At 51.8% G+C, this 25,881-nt stretch overlaps 8 protein-coding genes across 8 annotated transcripts; 5 read left to right on the top strand and 3 right to left on the bottom strand.

The window, feature by feature from the left end:
• Positions 1 to 203: 203 nt before the first annotated feature.
• NUU61_001040 (uncharacterized protein) lies at positions 204 to 1,046 on the top strand (the record flags this gene model as incomplete). Its single annotated transcript, XM_056651622.1, has 1 exon — positions 204 to 1,046. The coding sequence occupies one exon, from the start codon at positions 204 to 206 to the stop codon at positions 1,044 to 1,046; it is 843 nt and encodes a 280-aa protein (XP_056516472.1).
• Positions 1,047 to 1,568: 522 nt separating this feature from the next.
• On the top strand, positions 1,569 to 3,662 carry NUU61_001039 (DUF4246 domain-containing protein; the record flags this gene model as incomplete). The annotated part of the gene is made up of 4 exons (XM_056651621.1): positions 1,569 to 1,759; positions 1,824 to 1,905; positions 1,965 to 3,002; positions 3,090 to 3,662. The coding sequence occupies 4 exons, from the start codon at positions 1,569 to 1,571 to the stop codon at positions 3,660 to 3,662; spliced, it is 1,884 nt and encodes a 627-aa protein (XP_056516471.1).
• Positions 3,663 to 3,987: 325 nt separating this feature from the next.
• Positions 3,988 to 7,762, bottom strand: NUU61_001038 (DNA-directed RNA polymerase III core subunit RET1; the record flags this gene model as incomplete). Its single annotated transcript, XM_056651620.1, has 3 exons — positions 3,988 to 6,799; positions 6,859 to 7,622; positions 7,697 to 7,762. The coding sequence occupies 3 exons, from the start codon at positions 7,760 to 7,762 to the stop codon at positions 3,988 to 3,990; spliced, it is 3,642 nt and encodes a 1,213-aa protein (XP_056516470.1).
• A 3,750-nt stretch (positions 7,763 to 11,512) lies between these two features.
• Positions 11,513 to 14,413, top strand: NUU61_001037 (uncharacterized protein; the record flags this gene model as incomplete). Its single annotated transcript, XM_056651619.1, has 4 exons — positions 11,513 to 11,913; positions 11,965 to 12,211; positions 12,269 to 13,235; positions 13,305 to 14,413. The coding sequence occupies 4 exons, from the start codon at positions 11,513 to 11,515 to the stop codon at positions 14,411 to 14,413; spliced, it is 2,724 nt and encodes a 907-aa protein (XP_056516469.1).
• Positions 14,414 to 15,483: 1,070 nt separating this feature from the next.
• NUU61_001036 (origin of replication complex subunit 5 family protein) lies at positions 15,484 to 17,232 on the top strand (the record flags this gene model as incomplete). The annotated part of the gene is made up of 3 exons (XM_056651618.1): positions 15,484 to 15,570; positions 15,644 to 16,021; positions 16,102 to 17,232. The coding sequence occupies 3 exons, from the start codon at positions 15,484 to 15,486 to the stop codon at positions 17,230 to 17,232; spliced, it is 1,596 nt and encodes a 531-aa protein (XP_056516468.1).
• A 626-nt stretch (positions 17,233 to 17,858) lies between these two features.
• NUU61_001035 (uncharacterized protein) lies at positions 17,859 to 18,410 on the bottom strand (the record flags this gene model as incomplete). The annotated part of the gene is made up of 2 exons (XM_056651617.1): positions 17,859 to 18,238; positions 18,344 to 18,410. 2 exons carry the CDS (start codon positions 18,408 to 18,410, stop codon positions 17,859 to 17,861), a joined length of 447 nt encoding a protein of 148 aa, XP_056516467.1.
• A 1,203-nt stretch (positions 18,411 to 19,613) lies between these two features.
• Positions 19,614 to 22,652, top strand: NUU61_001034 (plasma-membrane proton-efflux P-type ATPase; the record flags this gene model as incomplete). The annotated part of the gene is made up of 4 exons (XM_056651616.1): positions 19,614 to 20,093; positions 20,162 to 20,392; positions 20,452 to 22,549; positions 22,606 to 22,652. 4 exons carry the CDS (start codon positions 19,614 to 19,616, stop codon positions 22,650 to 22,652), a joined length of 2,856 nt encoding a protein of 951 aa, XP_056516466.1.
• A 1,080-nt stretch (positions 22,653 to 23,732) lies between these two features.
• On the bottom strand, positions 23,733 to 24,744 carry NUU61_001033 (uncharacterized protein; the record flags this gene model as incomplete). The annotated part of the gene is made up of 2 exons (XM_056651615.1): positions 23,733 to 24,142; positions 24,210 to 24,744. The coding sequence occupies 2 exons, from the start codon at positions 24,742 to 24,744 to the stop codon at positions 23,733 to 23,735; spliced, it is 945 nt and encodes a 314-aa protein (XP_056516465.1).
• Positions 24,745 to 25,881: the final 1,137 nt, after the last annotated feature.

Raw genomic sequence — 25,881 nt, 5'->3', positions numbered from 1 at the left:
CTACTTCGACGTATCGCGTAGCATTTATTCCCCCTTCCCCCTTGCCTCTAGACAACTAGCACCGCAACACGCAGCCATTCCAAATCAATAAACTTCCTCAAAGATCGATAATCTCTTTAGTGCGACTTGGCACGGGATCGGCGAATCTTCAGCTTCGCATGATTAGATCCAATCCCTCTCACCTTCGGACAGTCACATACATCATGGCCACCCCCGAGAACCCATTGGCATCCTTCACCAAGCTGGGCCCGTCGGTCTACATGCAAGACCCAGTCGAGCCAACCAAGCCCGGGCCCGTGATCTTCATAGCATTCTGGTTAAATGCGCTGCCACGCACCCTGGCCAAGTATCTCGTCGCGTACAGGCAGCTCGTACCCTCGGCACGAATCATCTTCGTGGGGAGCTCCTCGACCGACCTCCTCTGGCACTCCACAGCCCGCGCGCAGCAAGCTCGTGTCGCGCCAGCGGTCGAAGCGCTACGCGCCTCTGCCTCCCTCGATAATCCGGTCTTTGTGCATTTCTTCTCGAACGGAGGGCTGTTCACCATCTCCAATGTGCTGCAAGCCTACAAAGCCGCGACTGGGACCCCGCTACCGATCTCGTCGATGATCGTCGACAGCGCCCCCGGCACCGCGAGCATCCCCAGCTCAGTCACGGCGATCTCTTATGCTCTCCCTGATATCTGGCTCTTGCGTCTCGTGGGAAAGGGGTTTATGTACTTGTTTTTGTCGCTGGCCAAATTGGTGCAGACTCTCACCCGGTCTTTGGATCCTATTACTCTAGCCAACCGCGTTATCAATGATCCAACCCTAGTGCAGGCTGTCAATAGCAAGGGCGCGCTGGCTCGCTGCTATCTGTACTCCGATGTTGATGGCCTGATCGATCCGCGTGATGTGGAGAAGCATGCCGATGAATCGGAAGCTCAGGGCTTAATCGTGCGGCGTGAACTGTTCAAGGGTGCCCCTCATGTCGGCCTTATGAGAGCGGCGCCCGATCGCTATTGGGGGGTTATCAACGAGTACTTGGTGGCATTTGTGTCTCCGTGACTTTGTGCTGAGGAAAAAGCGGCAGTTTTGTGTTGATAAATATATAGATATAGCCGTGGTTTCGCGCGGCTTTTCTGCTCAGAGAAGCCAGATGGTAAATCAAATAATCTTTTTCTTGTCTTTATTTGCAATGATCTATTGGTATTATCTTGTAGTTTTGGGTTTCTTTCTTCCCATGGTTCCCAGGTCGGCTTTGGTCACTATGACCATCGCAATCTGCCTGCCTTGCCCTAATTCCGTTGTTGGCCGCGAGCGTGAACTGTCGGAAGAAAGTTCCGCTATCCTCCAAAAGACAGACTGTAACTCATCAATGATGACAACGACAGCTCGACATCGCTGCACCACTACTGTCAGCTAATTCTTGGTCTACGTCAAAACTTTACCCAGTACTCGGCACTGCGCATACTATAGCCGTTGATGTCTTTTCGTCCATTGTATTGCCCCGAATATCTTACCAGTGAAAGTCTACAGTGTTTTGTCAAGAAGCGGCCTCACACTATTTTAGTCAATCTGGTAGCAGCCATGTTCCAACACCGAGCCAACGAGCAAAGCTTTATCAGCACAGGCAAGACCCTGGAAGATCGTTTTCTTCTTCCAGGCTATGGCCGACCATTGGACTTTGCACCCCGGGAGAAAAACATCTATGGCGTCGAGAGAAGGAGTATGTTCCCATCGGCTCTAGATGACAGGGACATCCAGCACGGATATGCAGAGTAAGCGTGTCTGGATATACGAATGTTGAAAGGCAACCCGATACCTAACAAAATCGTGAACTAGCCTCCCTGTGCAGACACTCCGTGAAATCCAAATGGTCGATGTCATGGAAGATCTGACCGATATTCCCGAATGGTGGAAGAAGGTAAGAATATCATTGTTTAGCCTGATTTGGCCAAACTCCGCTGAGCATCATTCTCGCAGATCTTTCAACCTGGCGTCGCCGAGGACTGGAAGAAGAACGCCATGGATACCAGGGCAGACATCACCCTCAACATGGCGGAATGGATCATCGAAGAGCTCAAGTTCAAGGCCATGATCTACGACGCAACGGACGTGGTCGCCCTCTACAACGGCGATGTCACCAAATCCGACACGATCGTGCCGCAGTCAGTTGTCCAAGAACTGAAAAACTCGGTTCCCGATTTGGAATTCGACGAGCCTGAGCTGCAGTTCTACAACCCGGGCAGCTACAAAAAACAGCGCGATTTCCTCGCCATGGCCCTGTACCCGCTGGTATATGGCAAGAGCCGGATTCTGCCCGACAAGCTAATCACACTCGACAACGCGCTCGAGCATGCAGGCCAGGGTGAGGTAATCCCCGTGCCACAGGAAACAGGGATCACGCGCGAGGACATCGCATGGCGGGTACTATCGCGGGCAGATATCCAGGTGCGGCCGTATAGCCGGTGGTTCCAGGTGCTGCCGACGGACTTTGAGCTGCGCGACGACAACCGCTGGCACATCGCGACGTATATCAACAACCTGCACCCGGTCAAGCACCGCAACATCTACAAGCTGATCGAGGAGGCCTTCAACTGCCTGGTTCCGCAGTGGAACGCAACCCTTACTCCGCTCAAGGATATGCTGCACTCGCGCGCCCGTATCGAGTACCACAAGGCGGAGTATTATCCGCTGCCCAAGGATATCGCCGACCAGATACCTAAGATCCAGCCGCGTGAGGCCCAGACGGAGTTCGATGAACGCTATGAGAAGTGGTGCATAGAGACGTATCGCTCTATCCAGCCTGACGCGGGAACGTTTCTTCCCTGGGCGGTGCCACCGTGGCTGATGAACAAGCTGCCCGAGGACCTGCCTAGCCCTGTGCGTATTGAGCAGGGCGTCGAGCTGAACAAGGACTATGGAGAATGCGGGCTGCAAGTCATCACGCGGATTCTCGGGGTGGATCTCAAGCCCGAGGACCCGTATTTCCAGAGCGACTGGCATGTAGAGGGGCAGATGGTGAGTGAATAGACTGTTCCCCGAGGAGAATGCCAGAGGAAGAGAGAGAGAGAGAAAGAGAGAGATACACTAACTAAACCCGTCCAGAACGAACACATCTGCGCCGCAGCCTTCCTAACCTACGACTCAGAGAACATGGAAGAAGCATACATGGAATTCCGCAACATGGTCGAAACAGCGACCCTCGCCGAAGTCGAGCACGAGCCCAACGACTTCATCTGGCTGCGCCAAGTCTACGGCATGGAAAACGGCGAGCCGTCGGTCCAGTGCTCGGGCTCGATCCGGTGCAAGGTCGGCCGCACGGTCATGTACCCGAGCACGGTGCAGCACCGGCTGACGCGGTTCGAGCTGAAAGACAAAACGAAGCCCGGGTACGCGCGCGCGCTGGTGTTCCTGCTCGTTGATCCCAATATCCGGATCATCTCGACGGCGAATATTCCGCCGCAGCGGCTGGATTGGACGCTGAGTGATGACAAGCGCGAGGATGAGGATTTGTCGACGTCGATGGCGAGGTTGGCGCTTCAGAATCGGGATAAGAGGGGGTCGATGCCTGTGAGTCTTAATGAGGCTTTGGCGACGCGGATTGATTTGTTGAATGAGATTATTGAGTTTACGCGCTATCAGCATGTGGCTTTTGAGTCGAATGTTGTGATGCTTTGAGGGTTGATGGTTGTGTTGAGACTTTGTTGTTCGGTTTAAATGTTGTCTTCTTGTTGATCAGAATAAAATCAGGTTTAATTTGATGCTATTGATGCAGCTTAGGGAAACTCGTAGTTATGGTAATCAGGAAAACGGAGAATCAGATATTGATTTAGGGCTGAGAGCCGTCGAAGTAACAGCCAGATCGCCTCGCTATGCTATACATGCAAAAGAAAATAAATAAAAAAGAAATACATACACCAACTTTTGGAAGAATCCGCTATGCATCACGTTTGTTCTTCTAATTTTTTTTTTCCATCAGCCAAAAGACCCAAAACCAGATGTCTTATCGTCCCTTCATCTCCGGGAACTCGTCGTCAATCTTCAGGCGAGCAGTGACATTCATACTCATCAGCTCCTGGATGAGCAGCTTGGCCGCATATGGAATAACCATCTTAGAAACCGAGCGAGACGACTTGCACCGAGGACACCAGTTCAAATACCCCATAAAGCCGCAGGTCTCACAAATATCGACCTCGTGGCGATCGGACGAGATCATCAGACGCTCGAGCAGCAGCTGGCTGGTGCCGTAAGCGATCAAACAGTCACGTTCCATCTCACCGAGACGGAGACCTCCATCACGCGAACGACCCTCGGTAGGCTGTCGGGTTAGGATGGCCTTCGGGCCACGCGAGCGCGAGTGCATCTTGTCCTGGACCATGTGCTTGAGCTTCTGGTAGTAGATGGGGCCGGTGAAGACATAGAACGGAAGCGGCTCGCCCGTGATGCCCGAGGTGAGGTAGTCTTTGCCACCGTAGCTGAAGCCGCGGTCGATCAGGATCTGCGACATTTCTTCGACGGGGCTGCCGCCGAAACATGTACCATAGCCGTGCTGGCCCGAGAGCACGCCGGCTTTACCGGCGACCAGCTCCAGCATCTTACCGACTGTCATACGGGATGGGAAACCATGCGGGTTCATGATGATATCCGGGTTGATTCCTTGGTCGGTGAAGGGCATGTCGGCTTGGTCGGCGATGATGCCAACAACACCTTTTTGTCCATGACGCGACGAGAACTTGTCACCAACCTCGGGGCGGCGGGTCTGTCTGGTCAACACCTTGATAATTTGCGTCTCGCTCTCGCTGACAGAGACCATAACCTTGTCGATGTATGCCGGGTCGGGGAGCTTATAGGTCATGGGAGCTGGGTGGTAGACTGGGGGTCTGCCAGTATCGGAGCCTCCGAGGCCCATTGTATGCGATTGTTCAGGCATGACTTTGTTGATGTAGACCTCGCCGGCGTTGACTTGCTCGCCGACCGCGGCCAGACCGTCATTCTCAAGGAGCGCGTGTTTGCGGATCGGTGCATCGTTCTCATACTCTGGTCCGTTCAGTCGGTCCTTGGTTAAGTTGGAGTAACTCTTCAAGTTGGTGACATATTTGCGGAAGACCTGGCACCGTCCAAACCCACGGTCCACAGAGCCCTTGTTCAGCACCAAAGCATCCTCAATATCGTAGCCTGAGTAACTCATCACGGCCACAGTCGCATTCTGACCTGCGGGGAGTTGATCGTATTTCACCAGCTCAATGGTTCGTGATTTGACCATCGGTTTCTGTGGGTAAACCATGAGGTAGAGGATAGAGTCGATGCGCTGGAGCTGATTCGAGGCGATGGCACCAATGGCTTGTTTACCCATGGCACACTGGTAGGTATTACGAGGAGACTGGTTGTGGTGAGGATAAGGAATGAGGCCGGCGACGGCTCCAAGCGCGGTGAACGGCTCGATCTCGAGATGGGTCGTAGCGTCGTTGATCTCTTTCTCGTAGATGGATATATAGGAGTCATTCTCCTCATTCACATCCAGGTACTCCACCAGCCCCTGGGCCAGGAAATCATCAAAAGACATCTTCCCTTCTCGCAGCTTGCTCAGATGATGGTTTTTGACACGGGACTTCCCATCCTCGACAACAATGAGCGGTCTGCAGATTCGCCCATCGTCGGTCGCGATATGAACAGCACGCTGGTGGTGGTTAATGTAAATGCTCACGAACTCCGAGATGCGGCCCATACGACGCAACCTGCGGAAAGAGTTCAGGAAGTGCTTCGGGCGTCGAGTCAGAGCAGTCGGCGTTCCGTTGATGGAGATTGTGTAACAGCCTGGTGCGTAGAGCTGCTTGCCGCTGACAGTCGAGATGTCTTCAGCACCCAGCATGAAAATCAAGTTCCGCACTGGGCCTTCCTCGTCATTGGTCGTGATATGGGTCATGAGTGCCAAATTTTTGACCAAACCACACGCCTCTCCTTCTGGGGTATCTGCCGGGCAAAGCATGCCAAATTGGGATGGTTGCAAGGCACGAGGACCGCTGACTTTGCGGGTTTTCTCAAACTGACTGCTGATACGGGTCATCATACCGAGAGCAGCGATGTAGCTCAGTCGGCTGAGAACATGGGTCACACCAGCACGCTCCATACGGAAACGCTTCAGGCTCCAATTTCCTGTGGAAATGGCCCTATTCATGCCTTGAGTGATATGGTTGCCATGCATACTCATGACACTCCATGCATCGAACTGCTCTGCCCGATTGCGCTTGTTCAAGACTTTGTCGATGTTCAGCTTGATGTCATAGCAGAATTTCTTGAACAGATCCTCGAAAAGCAAAGCCAAGAGCTGGCCTGCCAGCTCCAGCCGTTTATTTCCAAGGTAGTCGCGGTCATCTACCATCGTTGCATCGTTCTTGGCCATCAACACACGACGGGCCATGTGGGCGACGTAGATGGCTTTTGGTCGGAAGTTCATGTCCTTGACTTCGATATGAGAAATGATCACGGACGCAATCGCTTCGACGGCCTCTTGAACGTGGGTCCGGCGGTAGGTCGATTGCTTGCGGTTGATCTTGATCCGAGATCCAATCCACTCCAGGGCTTGCTGCTGGGTGAAAACGCCAACATTGATGGCCTCCTCAAAGTTGATGGCAAAGTCATCTTGGTAGAGCGCATCAGTTCCAGTGACCAGCAGCATCATCTCTTTGTCGGTAGTGATCCCCATGGCCTTCAGCAACACGACGATAGGGATATCTTCGCTGAGCACGTTGTGTTTCACGTAAAGTCTGTCCTTCTTCAGGATAATGTAACTCTTCGACTTTCGCTCATTGGAAGAACTGTAGAAAAATGAGCAGGCGTTCACCTCAAGCGAAGACCAGGGTGTTAATCTACATACCTCGTCACCGAAGCCTGCACAATCTCCTTCTTCGGGTCTGTCTCCACGATAATTCTGTTCTTGCTCAGCTGCTCTTGGACCAGAATGACCTTTTCCGTTCCGTTGACAATGAAGTAACCACCCGGGTCCAGAGGGCATTCATTGAGGACGCTCATTTGCGAGGGCGATTTGTTCGCCAGCACACACTTGGAGCTGCGAAGCATGACCGGCATTCTGCCAATGAGAACTCCTAGTCGGCTAACCCTTTGGCGACCACGGACGTATTCAAAATCGACCAGAATCGGCGCCGCATAGGTCGTGTCTCGCAGCCGACATTCTTGCGGGGTCACAGTCGACTCGGACTCGAGTTCGGCATCCTGGTTCTCATCTGAGCGTCGAGGAGAGCCGACGTAGATGTCGGTAAACTTGATATAAAAATGGTGATCCACATCGCTGCGAATGGTCGAGCTGGACTCCACGATCTTTTTCAATTGCACCTCGACAAAGTAGTTGTATGAGTCAATGTGCTGCTTCACCAGACCTTTAACTTTTAGAAAGGCCGGCAGGAGGTTCCATTTATCCTTGACAGTGTCGATAGGATCGGTGAGCGATTTGTTGTAGTAGAACGGTTCCAACAGCGCATCGAAAGGGTCGCGGTGCTGGTATTGCGGAGATTCCGAGCCCTCGGAGGGTTTGGGCTCGGTCGGTCGCGTTAGCTCAGGAACTTGTTTGGATTGTGAGGGGCGTTTTCGCTTGGAGGGCTCAGTCGCTGAGAGGTCCACAGTCTGTTTCCAGACCAAAGGATTAGCAAACTCAACAACCAAGCTACATGCGCTCATGGGAAAAAAAGTTTTGTTACCTCTGAGGGGCGTGCCGATCGGGCCTGGCTAGCCGCGGAGGGCTGCGGCCGTTTGCGAGGCGGCATTCTGGCAATGAAGCTGAGGCCTAGATATAGGCGATCTCGAAGCCTTTAAGCCAAAACGTCAGGACAAAGTAGGGTCTTGGTGACGGTTCCGCATGGAGGGGAAAGATCTGAGAAGTTGGAGACGGCTTATCTCATCCATCCTGTTGACACCTGAGGCAGTCGCATGTTTCGATTTGCAGAAAAGAGACAAGTTCAGGGTGAATAGCTTTCGAGAAAATTTCTTGCATGATAAAATAACGGATTAAAAAATATTGAGCCCAGGGTTTGTTTGAGATTGAGGCATATCCATTGTCCTGACAATCGAGAAGACTCGGATCGGAGCATTCACCTAGAAAAATATATACTTCAATGGCATGAACAATCAGTTCCACCAGCAGGACCTCTGAAAATTATCCATGATTCATGTCTACATTTTTACCCCTTCAAACCATCAGAAGTTAAATAACCTATTCCATAGACTTGATAGTGGAGATAGCATCAAGATTTCCTGGGTTGCCCGTGTCTCAGTGGGTCCCTGATATTCCTTGCGCCTGCAGCATGGGCAGCCCCGGACGTTTTGTATCTGCACGGACGACGGGTTTGAAACTGGGGAGATCTTCTCCAGGTGTGCTATGACGAAGTAAATATGGACGACCAATGGAACGTGGAGCTGTAGTTTGACCAGGCAAGGTCACCGGAAAATGACTGGTTATTTTGTTTTATTCTATTTTTTGTAATATATTTTTCGATTCACCACAGACCATCAATTTAAAAACCAAGGATCCTGAAAAAAAGAGGGATATTATTGATCGAGCGGTTGCACGGGGACTTCTTCCGTGACACTACGAGAGAATCGCGACCAGAAATCCAGCAAAGCGGCGAGCCAAGGGGGGTTTGACCGCAATTCTACCGAATGAATGGCGGGGAAGAGTTCTTGCCCCCAGACACAGCTCTGCTGCATGCGTCTGACGGGGGGGCAGCGATAACGATGTCGATCAAGTGTAGGCAAGATGGGAGTATTTCACTTATAGCACTATGAAGACACATTTCGGCCAAAAATGAACCACCAGTACATAAAATCCATGGATGTATTGGAAGTATATGTCAGTCCCATGACCAAGACCGGGAGTGGTATTCACAGATTCACAGTCTGTATTATCGGCCAGACCGTGCAGAGATTAAGAAGAAGAGCATGAGCAATGCGAACATGGAACCAGTTTCATGACAGATGGCTCGTCGCTACGATAGAGGAATCGGCTAGACCGAGGCGCATTGAAATGGAGCAGGCGTTGGCGTCGGGCATGAAAGGCGCCCAAAGGGGGGGGGGGGGGTTGTCCCATTCCACTCCATGAATCCTTCGAGGTATGTACTCCATAGGGTTGGATGTATCACTGTGATCGTCTCCCATGAGATCAGATCGGAAATGATTTCAGGGCAGATAGGAGGGGATGAGAGGAATGATTGGCGTAGAATGAAGATGAACAGAAGTGTGGATCAGGGGCTACACCGCTTCTCTCTTATCATATCCATGGATACTACTATATTATTACTATATATTACTATAGTCATTTATGTTGACCAGTATTTTATTTCTTTTATACTGTCTTCCACGGTTGATAGACCCATGGGCCCGAATCAACGAACCATTCCCACGCGCGGGAATCCATAGAATCAAGTCCAAACCACAATCTATACATCCCGGGCGAGGATTTCTAACATTCAGGTACCACAACACCCGTGGATCCGCTGTCACATTCGGGCACTGGAAATACTCCACTCGAGAAATGATGCAAAATGCGCACTTGCAGCTGCCACGCTCGCGCCAACGCATTGAAATAACCCCCCCCCCCTTGCGCGATCTCACGATGACCATGCAAGCAGGGAGGTTCCCGGTCCAGGAATTGACCACTCGTGTCCCGCACTCCAAGCCTCTCTTGGTTTGACTCGGAGCTGTGTTGTACAACCTCCCCGAGCTTCTCCAATCATACTTGGGGTTCCCGAATGATTCCCGAGTCAGTTTGATGTTCAGCTGTATGCATCCGAGCCTAGGTAAATAAATAAATAAATAATTATAAATAAATATAAATCAGGAAAGGGAACATCTCGTCCCGGAGAGTCGGGAAGTAGAGGAATTGGTCCTAAGCCCTCACAGTAAAAGCGGGAAAAAGAAAGAAAGAAAAGAAAACACAAACCACAAACCACAAAACATCAAGAAAAACACAGAGAAAAAACACAAAGAAAAAAAAAAAAAAAGCGCCCGCTTAGCCAACAAAAAAGGGTCGAGTGTCTCCCCGCTCCGCTCTGGACCTCCCAGCCGCCTCCCCTCTCTCCCTCTCTCTTCCTCTTCCTCTCTCCTTCTCTTCCTCTCCCTCTCCCCTTCCACCTCTCTCTTGTACAACATCTCTTGTATCATTCTTTTGGGATTATTGTGTTTGGGTTCTTCGCGACACTCTCGTTTGGTCGCTAAGTGGGTGAGTCTGCTCCATCCCCCCCCCTCTTGCGATTCCCTGCTGATCTCCGCATGGCTAGGTACACACTGTTGTATTTTTGATTATTATTTTCCCTCCCGACCTATTCGTTCCCACACACAAGTTTCATAGATGAATTTTGCCAATTCCACCTGATACTCGACTCTCCTGAATTTCCATCCCTCTTGAGGCGTTCGTTGTGTGAGTTGGGTCCTTTTCGCGAGCGCAGATCGTCTCCGCCACCCCTCAGCCCCTCTTGGTTCCCCTTACTTGCGGAGCACACCGCCAGCTCAACATATCCACACCTTCGGTCAATTTCCCCCTGCCACCGGACACAGCTGGAGACAACCTGGGAATCTCTGGGGCTGGTTGTAATTGCTTTGAGGGTGCTTCTTTACACTGTGCGCCTGGACCTCGTTAGCTCCGTGTGCTGACCCCTCGGGCCCTGTAGTTGGATTCCCTCGGTCGCTCTGCCCACCATGGCTTTCAAGAATGGGCTGAGTGAACGCCTCGACGAGCTGCGCTTCCCATCCCCACGATCCCCCCGTCCGAGTCTGCGTTCCCCGGTTATACCTCGCTTTCCCCCGGTCACCCGAACTTCGGGTCCGGGTTTGGTCGCCCCGCGGGTGAAGTGCGTGCCAATCTCCAACGTCGATTCACCACCGACTCGAGTAAATTCTCGTCTTCATGGAATTATTTGAACCAAGGGGCCACTCCATTGCCGGATCCGTTGGACCTGTTATCTTCGGTGAGCATAGTGTTTCCTTGTTGATCGCCGGTATTCCAATATCTGTTTGTTTGGACCTCATTTCAATATCCGGGTGTTTGGCCGAGAGCCCACTGCTGCCTTACTTCCTGTTATAGCGGGACGTAGGGCTGTCGCATAAGTTCTCATTTTGCCGATGCCCTCTGTATTCCCTTTCTGCCTTTGACATTGAAGATATAATGCGTTTCTTCGCTCTTGAAGGCGCTGTTGCCTTGTGATGAGTTTGCCGCCTGGCAGCTGTGAAGCATTGTCTCTATTGACTGGTGCCTTATCTGCTATTGTCGCCTGGCGAAGAGATACCTAAAATGCATTCACAGGCACTCTAAATATCGTTTCGTCTTGTCTCTTTTTGCCTCAAACCTTTTCGACACTCACCCCATGTTCTACCTTTTCTGATCTCACCTTGTTCTTTTCTTTGCTCTCGATATTTCTGTTTCCAAATCTCGTTTCTCGTTTTCTTTTTCTTTTTCTCTTCTTCCCTGACTGCTCTTCTCTAACTTGATTCAGTTTGAAAAGAAACGTCAGCATATTGAATATATGCGAGAACAGAAAAGGCGTTTCGAAGAGGACATGAAGTTACTGGACATGCAGCACGAGAAAGAAAAATTAGAGATGGATCAGCTTGCTCGAGATCTGGCTAAGGCTGGCTTGTCCGGTCGGGCTAGTGAGCCCACTACTCCGCCGGAGTACCGTGAGCCTCCTACTGTGTCCAGTGCATTCTCTCGCCCTGCTCGCTTTTCCACCTCCAGCGTGACCTCATCTCCTGGCTTTTTCAATGCCTTTGCTCCGTCGAACATCACCTCTCCCCAGGCACCCTCTCACACCGCCAACCAGTCTGCCGACCGGTTCGTGGGCCACTCTCTCCCAGGATCTCGCCGGAACTCTGAGAAGGAGGACTTCATTGCGGAGCCTTCTTCTACCTTTCGACCGGGACCTCAGTGAGTTGAAGCCTTTCGGTTGCTGCGGCCTTGATTTACTAATAATCCCAGTCTCCATCGGTACTCGTTGCCTTCGAGCAACTTCGGTGGCCAGCCCCGCCCGAATGTAACTGGCTTCAATACCGGGTCTGGCGTCGACTCATTTGCAGCTGCCAAGTACCTCTTCCCTAGCGACGAGGACAAGGCCCCCATGAGGGACGAGGATCGTTTGTCTACTCCGGACATTAAAAGTTACATAAAGCTGACCGAGCCGGATGACAAATTCCCGACTTTGTCGCGTCGAGGTGGCTCGAACCTGGTCAGTTGATTGGTTATGAAATCAAACCCAATGTTTCTCTGCTAACTTCCAGCTCAGTTGTCAGCCAATCCGGATGCTCTGGACCTGGCCAATTCCCGCACCCCTGGCCCGGAGTCGTACTCGAACCATAGCCGGCACCGCTCATCGCACCAGAGCATGCCCCAAAACATCTCTGGCATCATGCGCTATGAGCAGTTGAGCAGCCCGACTGGGGAGGATCATGGCAACAATGCCAATTCCTCACGACATGCCGCCCGTCACTCCTTGGAGGGTAGTTTGCTTTTCAACAGTGAGCGCAGCCACGAGGCTGCAACTCCTGTCCCGTCGAGCCGACCCACATCGTTGCAATCTTCATACTCCACCAATGACCTGCCTACGGTCAAGGGCAATGGGCTCAACACATCTGTTACCCCACCCAAAACCCACGCGGAGCACCTGCATCAGCACAATGCCAGCATGGGACGTATCCCCCCGAGTGCCGTCAATGGCACTCGGCAGTCAAAGGAGTCTCCGGAGGCTGATGAATCCAAGCTTGCCACTACCCAACCAGCTCAAACGATGCTCCAAGCGAGCGCGGCACCTTTCGGGCCTCAGCTGTCCACGGTTTCTCCCAGCAACAACATCCCAGGGACTGTCACCCCCGCTGGTTTCCCGTTCCAGGCTCCTCTGTACGGATATGGGGTTCAGCCATTTGTCGGCCAAGTGGGCCAGCCGGGCAATCAGTTGGCTCCCTTTTCGGCCTCCAATGCCTATGGCGGCTACCAGAACTACTCCAACGGGTATCGTTTCAACGAAGGTGCAAACCGAGGTGGCATTGTTCAGCGCCGCCAGGGCGATGCAGACTCGACCCAGCTGACTCGCTTTGCCAATTTCCCCCTGGAGCACTACAAGGGAGAGCTCTACAGCCTGTGCAAGGACCAGCATGGGTGTCGGTATCTGCAACGCAAGCTGGAGGAGCGCAACCCTGAACACGTGCAGCTGATCTTCAGCGAGACTTACATGCATGTGATCGAATTGATGACTGGTATGGAAATTCAAATTCCGCCCCTGTGTGGATCGTTGGCCCTTAGACACAAGACTAACTCAATTCCAGATCCGTTCGGTAACTACCTCTGCCAGAAGCTGCTCGAGTATTCGAATGATGAGCAGCGCACCGCCCTCATTGATCATGCTGCCCCCCAGTTGGTCAAGATTGCCCTCAACCAGCATGGAACCCGTGCTCTGCAAAAGATGATCGAGTTTATTTCGACCTCTGAGCAGACCCAGACCGTCATCCATGCCCTGGAGAACCACGTTGTTGAGCTGGTGCAGGACTTGAATGGAAACCATGTGATCCAGAAGTGCCTGAACCGTCTGTCGCCTCAAGATGCCGAGTTCATCTACGAGGCTGTTGGATCCAACTGTGTGGTCGTCGGCACTCATCGCCACGGATGCTGTGTTCTCCAGAGATGCATTGACCATGCCTCTGGTGCCCAGAAGGCCCGTCTCATTGCTCAAATCACGGGCAATTCCTTTGCTCTGGTGCAGGACCCCTTTGGGAACTACGTTGTTCAGTACATTCTGGATCTTGCCGAGCCCCATTTCACCAATCCGCTGTGCCAGACCTTCTCGGGCAACATTCCTTCGTTGTCCAAGCAGAAGTTCAGCTCCAACGTGATCGAAAAATGCCTGCGGATTGCAGACAGCCCTACCAGGCACCAGATGATTGATGAGATCCTCACCGGCGGCGAACTTGAAAGGATGTTGCGGGACTCGTTTGCCAACTACGTTGTTCAAACTGCCATGGACTTTGCGGACCCCGAAACTCGCACTCGAATTGTGGATGCCATCCGGCCGATCCTGCCGTCTATTCGACAGACCCCCCACGGTCGACGTATCGCTGGCAAGATGATGTCCCCAGAGACTTCCGCCAGGGGCAGTGCTACCAACAGTGGCCAGGCCACCCCCAATGAAATGAGCAACACGACCCAGATCCCGAAGAGCCTCCTCCAAACCCCCAAGCCTTTCATGTACCAACAGGGCAATGTCCAAGCTCCGACCGTGTCGAATGGCTTCAACGGCCTCAGTGGTCAACCCTTTACCCCTGTCTCTGCCCAGAGCTCTGTTTCGAACACGCCCTCTGGCAACAGCGAGACCTCGGGTATCTTCAGTCCTGCGGCTCCACCCACTGCCAGCAACGGCCAGGTCTTTGCCTACTTCTGAGGGAAATGCCACCTGCCCGTGCATTCGCTCCACTGTATCCATAGTGAATGATGATTTCACGATACCTTCATGACTTTACGGTTTTTTCTCTAACGCTGTCACCGAAACAGGGCCAGTTGCATATGCCATGACCATCCATGGACTGTTTTTACCCAGCATTTCGTTCGAAATTCCTGACATTTGTTCACATGCACTTTATCTTCTCCCAAGATACCTTCATGAAGCAATGCGCCATGACCATTGCACTTGGATTCCTGTGTTGCATACCTGCATACTCTCCATGAAGCGAATCCAACATGATGCATTTTCTCTCTGCCTTTTCTTTTCTTTTCTTGTCTTTTGACCCCATTGACCCAATGTTTCTCCTTGTCTTCCATCACTTTGTTTCTGACCTTTGTACTTTTCCCTTGCCCTCCAAAAATCTTACAAGCGCTGGCTGCTGAGCTCAAGCCTATGGTTGTCTCTCGGGATCGTTTCATTGCCTTGGACCTTGGCAGACTCGGCTTGTCCAAGAGATGTGGTTCTCCTTCCTGCTTGTGATTTTTACTCACCATTTATCCCATTTGTTTTTTTTCCCAACTGTATTTGCGTTTTGATTTTGCAATGCGTCTACGCTGTGCTGGTTCTTTCGGATCCTCGCCTGGAAATCTCGCTTGAAGTGTTTCTTTGAACACACAGACTGGGATATTCCTGTAGATGGGGCTTTCGAAGGATACATGGAGTGGAGTCTGGGGAAATTGCGACTGCGCATTTCCTTGCGATCTCTGCTTTGGCATCGGATGGCTGACCGTCTAGATGCTTGTTCCACCACCCATAGTTCGCAATGCTGTATTTTAGGCTCAGGAAATGAATTCAGTTCCCCCAAATCTCTACACTCCATCTTAAAAGCCTGAAAATCGTTTGTAGACCTCTTAAGGGCTGAGGGATGAAGGGTCCGCGGTCTTCAAGTCGCGCGACGCGTGATCACGTGCTGTTAATCACCCTTTCGGAGCTCCATCATGCAACGGCGAAGATCTTTGGTTTACTCTGTCTGTCCCAGCAGAAGCTGAGATCCAGCAAATTGGCCTCTGATGTTACCAGCAGATGTTGCCCGCTCACTGAGCCCTCAATGGCCATGCCGTGAGGTCCAGGTGCAGCAACTAGCCAGTCTTCTCAGTGTGAGTTCGTTACAGTCGAAGACCCTGACTTTCCGAGGGTTGGTAACTAACCTATATATCTCATGAAAAACAGCCTCATATCCCTAGTCCTCCGACAGTAGTGGTTCACGGTATCTCCGCAACCTGCAAATCGACCATCCTCCAGGCCGTCCTGTCGACCCTTGAAGTGCCGCACGCCATTGTTCGTAGCACCGAGTGCATTACCGCCCGACATCTTTTGACAAAAATTCTCTGGGGTATACTAGAGGCCCTGGGCCAGAAGGACGAGTGGGAAAAATTTGGCAAGGGAAGATGTGAGCATGTGAGCATGCTCGCAGTTCTCTTGGAGGAATGTCTGGCCGCAAGAACCGCCGAGCAGGCCGGCAAGTTTGTATTGGTGTTGGATGAAATTGATAGACAACGAGAGGCTCCGCCGACATTGCTATCTGCATTGGCGCGTCTCGGAGAGATTGTGAGTACTTTTCGTCGAGGGTTTTTGCTAGGCTGGGGCGCGCAATGTTGTCTCTCGGTGCACTGCTGACAGTTGATCAGATTCCATCTCTTTGCGTTGTTCTGGTCCTCAGTTCTACTCCGCGACCATTGTTTCTTCAGCATTCAGCCGTCCCGCATATTAGTTTCCCTCCCTACACTCGCAAGGATGCTATCGACATCATGCTAAATACGGGGGCACCCGTTGTTGACGGTCTGCCTGCTGAGACTTCCTCGAGGTTATATCCACATTTTGTGTCTACGGTTTACGACTCGCTCGTTGGACCGACGGTTGGCTCGATCCCCACGTTCCGATCTATATGCGACCGACTCTGGCCTCAATTTGTTGCTCCCGTGGTGAAAGGCGAAACTCCACCAGGCGGAAATAACGAATGGGACTTCTCGCGGCTACTGGTCAAAAACAGAGTGCTCTTTCGGCACCAGGGTGAATCGGCACTGGTGCACCGCATTGTCCCCGAGGAAGCACCTGCACCAGGCACGGCATCTCGAACGCCGCTGGCTTCGACTGCCGCCCCCTCGTCACTTCCATCTCTGCCGTACTTCTCCACATTGATCCTGACGTCCGCCTATGTGGCCTCGCATACCCCACAGCGCCTGGACACGATCTTCTTTTCGAAATTCTCTTCGTCATCGCTCTCCGCACGTAACAAGCGCGCCCACCACCGCCGCCGCCTCAAGGTCCTTTCCCAAGCGCAGGCCGAAGACCGCCAAGCCGCCGCGGCCGACCCATCCACCCCGAACAAGCGAGGCAAACGGTCCAAAACCCGCATCACAAAATCAACCCTGTCTTCCGCCTTCGCTACCTCCTCGGCCACCACATCTGCCATCGGCGGCGGCGCCGGCATCACAGGCCCATCCACCATCCTCACGGCGCGTCCCTTCCCGCTGGAGCGATTACTCGCCATCTACCACGCCATCGATCCCAACCCACCCGCCAACCCGATTCGCGTCGGCGCCGTCGCGGACCAGATCTACGCGGAACTGGCTACGCTGCGTCGTCTTCGTCTCGTGGTTCCCGCCTCTAGTGCTGGCGCGGCCGCTATGAGCAGTGGGAACACCAGTGCCGATGCGGGTGATAAGTGGTGTGTTAATGTTTCTGGGGATTGGATTGGGGAGTTGGCTAAGGGGATTGGGGTTGAAGTTGGGGAGTGGTTGGCTGGTGGCTTGGACTGATGTATTTTTTTTTGTTCCTTTTTTGGGATGTTGGATTGGTGTATGGAGGGGGGTGTTGTTTGGGAATTGGTTTGCGTGCATAGCATTTTCTTACAGGTTGATTATACCCATTTTTCTTATTACTTTGGCTTCGAACTTGGATTTCTAGTTTGTAAACTTGTATTTCGTAGCTCCCTGTTTGGTGAGTGGAGGGGGGGATGTGATGCTGTGCTGTGTAGATCGCCCCACTCATCCACCGAGCCTCAAACCTGCCAACGTCCAAGACCATTGTGAATGGCAACATGGGAGCGAGGGATGAAAGATTAAGTGAAAAATGTATATATGTCGTTGACTAGAAGATATCATCCTATATCAATACCACCACGCCTGCCATTGAGGTACATAATCCGGGAATTCATGCTCCCCCAGTAGTTTCTGAATTTCGAACCGCCACCAATGCTCTTCTGTGTCAGAGCTGGGAAGATCCAATCCACTGCTGATGCGAAACTTGGTCCGCATCTATTCTCGCGGAAAACACCCCGCCATCTCCCAATTAATGATCCCCACAGAGCCGGTCTTCGGGATATCCTCCACAATGATGTTTCCGGGACCGAGATCGGCGTGGTAAAACAACAATTCCGAGCAGTTCACGTCTGCTGCAGATTCTGGGGGTAGTTCTCCTCGGCTTGGAACTTGATGAGATAGTTCTCGCATATACCCATGCCATCGACACCCCCGAGGATAGGTCCTTTGTGGTTCGAGAGAGTCTCGCAGTTTTGCACGATGGTCTTCACGTAGTGATGTCTCCATTTCTCAGTTAGAGTAGGCCAGGCCTCGGCGAGGGTTCGACCGGGTACCCTGCTGACAAAGAGGTAGATCCGATCATTGGCTTGTGTTTGATGTAAAACCCTGGGGATATCGAAGTCGGTTGTTGGTTTTGGACAAAGCGCAAGTGTCGTGGCTTCAGGTGTAGTATCATGCACACTCAATTTCACCTTGCAGAAGGCGCTTTTTCCAATAGACCAAACTGCCGAGGCATTTCCAGCATCGTATACGAGCACGATAGTACCATGTAGCAGTATCAGAATGGCCGGTCAAACGATTGAGAAGAAGAATAGCTCCAATCAGTCACGTGTTTGTATCAACTTGCTTGATAGACTGACTCTGACAGGAAATGTCGTTGTTCCCGGCTGGGTCATTTTAATAGTCGGGTCTGCTGTGTGTACGACACAGAAAATGCCCCTGAGAGTAATTCTGGAAGCAAAACAAAATCGGGTTTTGAGGTTGGAAGAGGGTGCGGAGATGTAGATACTCCAACTGTGGGGAAGGAACCTCAGCCGCATCGACCGACCGAGCAATGATGCCTGAGGCTGTCAACAGGTGGGCAAAATATCAATGCCTGAGGCGACAACGGCAATTGCCCTAATCGGCGGTTCTTGCGTTTTATTTTCTTGCGTCGATGAGGTTTCCATGGCGATTTTCGCTGCGATGACCTTTTTCATCTCCTAAGGAAAGCTGAAAGACGTGCTATGCTCCGGTTCGTCCAATCTTGGCCCGTCCCTCGAACGTACTCGGCGTTTGAAACCTACTCTATTCCCTGAAAGAGCCGAGCATGGAAAATTCTCCATCACAACAAAGTAACATCTAACATGGACTGCTCCTCGCTTTTGGTGTAGCGTCTACAAGAATGGCACGTTTGTAGGGGCTTGATTGGGATATTGGGGGGGGGGGGGTGCCGTTTTGTGATATCTCGGTGCTGATCCAACTTGCCGTAGTCAATTATTTAGCCAAACCACTGGTGCAAGACTTCTCAATTCGGTAGCAGGTTCCTGCTGTTGTATCTCCCTTACTCGACACCCAGATGTACTGGTGGGTTGCCATGGAGAGCATCCGGTCGAGATTTCCCTGCTCCATGGCTTCGGCAGTCCCAGGCTGACGAGGTAATCTGTCTGTAGCTCTGATAGATCAAATGGCAGAGGCCTAGAAAACAATAGCAACGTTAGTAGAGGCTCTGGTATCATAATCCGCCGGCTAATCCGGCTTCGAAGTCATCACGCTTGCCATCCTCGACCTCGTTCTCTGTTACCTTCGTCTTCTCCCTCCGTCACTTCTCTGTTACCTTGACGCGTCAGTTGTCCATCGAGCTTTCCTCCCAAACAATTAAAAGAAGCTCCTTCCTGCATCTGAGTAAGTAATGGTTGTTTCCTTATAGTCTGCCAGCCCCCAGTTGCGTCGAGGGTGGGTTGCTGTACTCGATTTCCTTTCCACCACATCTCCCCCCATTACCTGGTGACTGCTTGTCCAAGACCTGTTTCAAGTTATTCTATCTGTCCCCAGTCTTTTCTCTTTGAAGTGCTTGAAGTGTCGCTCATTGTCTTCTCTTCACTCTAGCGTGGCTCATCATGTCCGACCCAATGGACACCAGAAGACTTGCTCTTCGCAGCCATCCGCCCAATGATAACTGTGGTGAAGAGGACAAAGAGGTTATCGTCATCAGCCAGAACGAAGCTCACGACCATAACGACCCCAATCTCCACCGTGAAGTCAACGACCATGACAGGACCGGTGGCCATGCTGAAAACAATGACCATGATGAAGGGAATGAACAGACCGAGACCAACGAGAGCCTGGAAGCCCTCATCTTGGATCTTGAGGCCGATGATGGCGAGGAAAAAGATCCAGAGGTTCTCACAATCGGGCCTGGTGAAGAACGGCCGGTCGCACCTCAGCTGCTGCAAACGAGCCTCAGCCTGGGTCTCACGGACATCGAGGTGATCAATCGCCGCAAAAAGTATGGCTGGAACCGCTTGAAAGAGGAGAAGAGAAACCTGTTCATCAAGTTTTTCAACTTCTTTGTCGGCCCCGTCCAATTCGTCATGGAGGTATGTCTGTTCTCACTGATTTGATTTTCCGCATGGTACAGGGACTTACTAGCTTGCCTCTACCATAGGGTGCGGCTCTCCTCGCAGCTGGTCTCAAGGACTGGATCGATTTCGGCGTCATCTGTGCCCTGCTTGGATTGAATGCAGTGGTCGGGTTCTGCCAGGAGTTCCATGCGGGCAACATCGTCGAGAATCTCAAGAAGACACTTGCACTGAAGGCGACCGTCATCCGCAACGGCAAAGCGAAGGAAATTGGCACCGAGGAGGTTGTTCCAGGGGATATAGTTCGTCTGGAAGATGTTCGTCAGGACCGTGCGACCCCAAAGTGAAATACATACGCTGACTGCATACTTTTTAGGGCACGATCGTCCCAGCCGATGGGGTCATTGCCTCGGAAGATGCCCACCTCCAAGTTGACCAATCTTCGATCACCGGAGAGTCTCTCGCTGTCGACAAGCACAAGAACGATATCTGCTTTGCGTCGTCCACTGTCAAGCGTGGGTCGGCGCTGATGATCGTCACTGCCACCGGGGACAATACCTTCGTGGGCCGTGCTGCAGCGCTAGTCACTCAGGCGTCAGCCGGTACTGGTCACTTCACTCTGGTCCTGAACCGGATTGGAACTATTCTTCTGGTCCTGGTGGTCTTTACCCTGCTGGTTGTGTGGATCGCCGCCTACTACCGGTCGGACCCTATCGTTCACATCCTGGAGTTCACTCTGGCAGTCACCATTGTTGGTGTGCCAGTGGGATTGCCAGCAGTTGTCACTACGACCATGGCTGTGGGAGCATCCTATCTGGCCAAGCGGAAAGCAATTGTGCAGAGACTCTCCGCCATTGAGTCGCTGGCAGGTGTCCATATCCTCGCCTCTGACAAGACAGGCACGTTGACACGCAACAAGCTCACGCTGGGGGAGCCCTATACTGCTCCTAATGTCAGTCGTGAGGAGCTCATGCTAACGGCCTGTCTGGCCGCAAGCCGAAAGAAGAAGGGCATCGATGCCATCGACAAGGTCTTCATCAAAGGTCTGCGGGGCTATCCTGAGGCGATGGCCAAGCTCGTTTCTTTCAAAACCCTAGAGTTCTTCCCGTTTGATCCGGTGTCCAAGAAGGTGACCGCCGTTGTGGAATCTCCCGAGGGAGAGCAAATTGTGTGTGTGAAAGGCGCTCCCATGGCTGTTTTGAGGACTGTCGAGGAGGACCACCCAGTGCCCGAGGAAATTGATGCCGCATACCGTGAAAAGGTCACCGACTTTGCCAGCCGTGGATTCCGTGCCCTTGGAGTTGCCCGCAAGTGTGGCGATAACGATTGGGAGATTCTTGGAATTATGCCCTGCTCCGACCCTCCTCGCCATGATACCGCGAAGACCATCAGTGAGGCTAAGAGTCTGGGTCTTTCCATCAAGATGCTGACCGGTGATGCGGTGGGCATTGCTCGCGAGACTGCCCGCCAGCTTGGATTGGGTACCAACATCTACAATGCTGAACGTCTTGGCGTCACCGGTGGTGGCACGATGCCTGGATCTGAGGTCAACGACTTTGTCGAGGCTGCCGATGGGTTTGCCGAGGTGTATCCCCAGCACAAGTACAGCGTGGTGGAGATTCTCCAGAAGCGAGGCCACCTGGTGGCAATGACGGGAGATGGTGTCAACGATGCCCCCTCGCTCAAAAAGGCTGACACGGGAATTGCTGTCGAAGGCGCATCGGATGCTGCGCGCTCGGCTGCCGACATTGTTTTCCTTGCCCCTGGACTGTCTGCCATCATTGACGCGATCAAGACATCCCGCCAGATTTTCCACCGTATGTACGCTTATGTGGTGTATCGCATTGCCCTGTCCCTGCACCTCGAGCTGTTCCTGGGGCTCTGGATTGTCGCTATGAATGAAACGCTTGACCTGCGACTGGTTGTTCTGCTGGCCATCTTCGCCGACATTGCCACTCTGGCCATTGCCTATGACAATGCGCCATATTCATCTTCTCCAGTGAAGTGGAACCAGCCCAAGCTCTGGGGAATTGCGCTTATTCTGGGTATGATTCTCGCTGCCGGAACGTGGATTGCATTTGGCACCATGCTATTGCAGGGCGACCAGGGAGGTGTTGTGCAGAACTATGGGTCTCGCGACTCCGTGTTGTTCCTTGAAATCGCACTCACGCAAAACTGGCTAATCTTTGCTACCCGCACCACTGGCCCTTTCTGGTCCTCGTTCCCGTCTCTCCAGCTCACCGCCGCTGTGGGTTTGGTCGATGTTGCCGCAACACTTATCTGCGTGTTTGGTGTCTTTGCTGACAGGCCCACATCCATCGTGGCCGCAGTTCGCGTGTGGGTGTTCTCCTTTGGCGTGTGGGTTGTCTGTGCGGTGGTGTACACGCTCCTGCAGAACTCGACTGGCTTCGATGACCTGATGCATGGCCGAAGCCCTCGCAGCAAGGCCCGAGAGCGATCGTGGGAGGACTTTGGTAAGTTCTCACTGTTGTCCTTTCGGAGGTTAGGCAGACAGCTAATTTGAGTACAGTGGTTTCCCTTCAGCGAGTCGCCACGCAGCACGAGAAGACTGCCTAGGCGTGGAAAAGAGACCGAAGAAAAGCGGTGGTCGCGGAAAACCGACTTTTAACAGGGACAACTAGTATCGCGCGAGGCTTGAGGGCAAGGTTGATGCCACCTTCATTCATGTGTTATGTTTTTACGAACTCCTTGACCGAGGGATACCATCATTCAATCTGTTCTTTATCCATATTCTTATCTTTGCTTTAGTCTCTGAAAGAAGGGAAATGGGGCTATTCTTTGTTCCTGCACCTCTAGTCTCCTTTGTTTACTAAGTTTAACTCACTATTCGGCCGAGATGAATTTGAAATTTCACCCGATAGGTAAAGCAAAGATTATTCAAATTGAAGATACTTCCATTGTTGCAGTTGTTTCTGATCCATTGTTTGCTGTCAATAGCTGTATGTTCGAGTCCAACTCTTACACCATGGTATATCTCTCAGTGTGTCATGAGCACCCCATGTTGACAGCCCATCTCAAAACAATTCTCGATCATATTAAAATATTGAAACACTCAGACACACCATAAAAGGGAGTCATGGGGCTATCATCCATTAAAGAAAATTGAAAGAAGCCTCTCATTTGAAGGAGTCCTAACATTAATAGCAAGGAATGAAAAGAGCTGGATACGCCCTACTACTATCTCAGACGGGGATGGAAGGAACCTCTGTTTTCTTGGTATGGCACAAAGAAAATACTCTTTGCTTCCGTGTCACTACAATATTGGCCAGACATGGTTCCCGGAAGATGTGTAGAATGATGTTGGCGTCTGATATCAAGGAGATTATTGGGGCTTTATAGACATGAAAGAGTTTTATCAGCATAAAGATTAGTTGCAAAATGTACTTATAAGCTAGCAAACAGAGTATGGCTCCTTTTCAGTAAAGCCAATTGATTCTCGGCACCTGTCATGCAGTTATGCAATTGCTAAACGCATCCATCAGAACAGTAAACAAAACAGTAAAATGTATAATACATCATAGAGAAACATACACAGAAAGATAGATTAAACAAGTGAAAAGAAAGAGAGAGAGAGAAAGAGAGAGAGAAAGAGAGAGAGAAAGAGAGAGAGAAAGAGAGAGAGAGAAAGAAAATATATCATGTAACAGGCCGAGTCAACTCCTCCCTCGACGCAGAAACATCCACTGTTTGAGCCTGAGCAGACTCAACCACCTCATCCTTACTCTTCTCGACATCTTCAGCACACTCCTCAGCCAGAAAGCGCTGTTGTCTGCGGTACATGCGCCAGAAGACGAGACTTCCGTGGATCTGTGCAGCTGAAAACGCGATGTGGAGCAGCGGGGTGGCCACTTTGAATGCAATCTCCCACCGGTTCCACAAGCTGCCAAACAGCCACATTGTCACAATGGTCTCACAGAAGGTCCCTGTGGCGGTGGTGATGCACGAGAGGAGGAAGAGTCGGCTGAGGAAGAGGTGGCGTTGGGGGAATACGCGGTAGAGGATGATGGCGATGTGTGGACAGAATTCGGAGACGATGTCGAAGGCGCCTAGAGAATCCATTCTATCAGTATGCGGCAGACATCAAGGGGGATTAGGACTTCAAATTGAACATACCCCATACAGTACACAGAATAAATTCAATATCGGCGTCAGGTTCGCGGGCGAGTTTAAGGCTAATGGCAATTGCGGACTGTCCGATGAGAATCGTACCGACATGGTGCAGCACAGCAACAGGCGACAACTTTGACCGATACAGCAGCTCGAAGATATACATAGCGATGAGCATCTGGGCAACCACCACCAGGATATCGCCCATAGTGACCGTCGAGCCATAGGCAAAGGGCGTGTTAAATGTTCCATGGCAGAAGGTGATATCGACGAATGGGTAGGCGGCAATGGCCAGAATGATGATCTTGGTGACACCGGCGATGTGATGATTGACGAAGCCGCGACGGTTCAGTTCGCTCATGTCGGTGAAGATAGATCCATACACCTTGCGGATGAGGAAACCCTCGAGGACATAGAAACGAACGAGGAAAAAGACCACGAGGATAATCGAGATGATCAGGGCTGAGAAGGGTGCCAGCTTGGAGATGGGCTCTAGCGGCTTCTCTCGCAGATTCGCACCATGGCGAGCGACAATTGTCATTTCTGCGGCGCTTAGGGATTGGCAATAGAAATCACAAAAGAGGCCAAAGAAAAAGAACGACAGAGAACAGAAAAATAGGGGCAAAAAGGAACGATATGAGATTGCTCTCTCAGAAAAAGTCGCCTAGAAACATAGCAGGGCATAGAGCAAAGGCACCACGGGCAAAGGAAAGGACGAATGGAGAGAAGAAGCCCGGCGAAACAGCAAATGAGCAAAATAGCGCAACTCTCGATACTCCCTAGCACATCAGCCAAACCACCAGGACTTCCCCCTTCTTTTTTCTTTTTCTTTCCCATCAAGCTTCGACAAGACGGGGCGACAAAGCTTAACAACCTAACGGTTGGCTGTGATTATCTTCCGGGATCCACAACACATCCACCGCATCTCCACATTTTAGGGTCCCTAAGCACCGCCTGTTTCAGGCACCAGCATTCAATTAGGTGAGGCTCAATGGTGGAGAATCTTCGGCGACAAGCGAAAGGAGACAGATAGGCACACAAAACACATAATTGATATTACAAAGTGCCTCATTTCATACATACGTATGATCAGGGAACCGAAATTTGTCTATTATGTCTCGAATCTCTGACACTCTGAAACTCGAGTGGATCGAGTTCATGTACCCAGCATAACACAGCCTCGCCGCAAATACGATCGCCGTCCCCACTACAGTTGCCCCGCCCCCAAACATCATAGCGGGGGAATAGGTGCCACAGTGACTGATCATGGCCCCAGTGATCGGGGTGCCAGTCAAGCAAGAGATGCCTCACGGCCCGGGCTCTATCCCCAGAGGAAAACCAATCTCATTGGAATGCGTGGCCTTCATGGCAATGGTCGGGGGAGGGGGAGCCCAATGAAAGTTCCAGAGACGAAGCAAAAAGGGATTTAAAACGCCACAATACCACCAAGCGACTGGGCAGGCACCTATCAAAGTATTGTAATGCCACAATTCCCGCCGAGAGGCCGTCCGGAAAGCAAGCCAGCATTCGAAATCGCAACAGAATAAAACGACATCCTCATGCTGATCAAGATCGACTCACTCAGCGTAGCCGGGAATGTACAAGAAGGGCATGAACAGGCCCCAGATCACTAGGAACAGCCCGACGATCTGCAGATCCTAAGTCCGGGTTCTTCCAT

Source organism: Penicillium alfredii (assembly GCF_028826965.1).
Source record: "Penicillium alfredii strain IBT 34128 chromosome Unknown utg000001l_segment0_segment0, whole genome shotgun sequence".
In the NCBI taxonomy this organism is placed as follows: Eukaryota; Fungi; Ascomycota; class Eurotiomycetes; order Eurotiales; family Aspergillaceae; genus Penicillium; species Penicillium alfredii.
The sequence above is the reverse complement of the archived record's forward strand: the minus strand, read 5'-3'. Positions and strand labels throughout refer to the sequence as shown.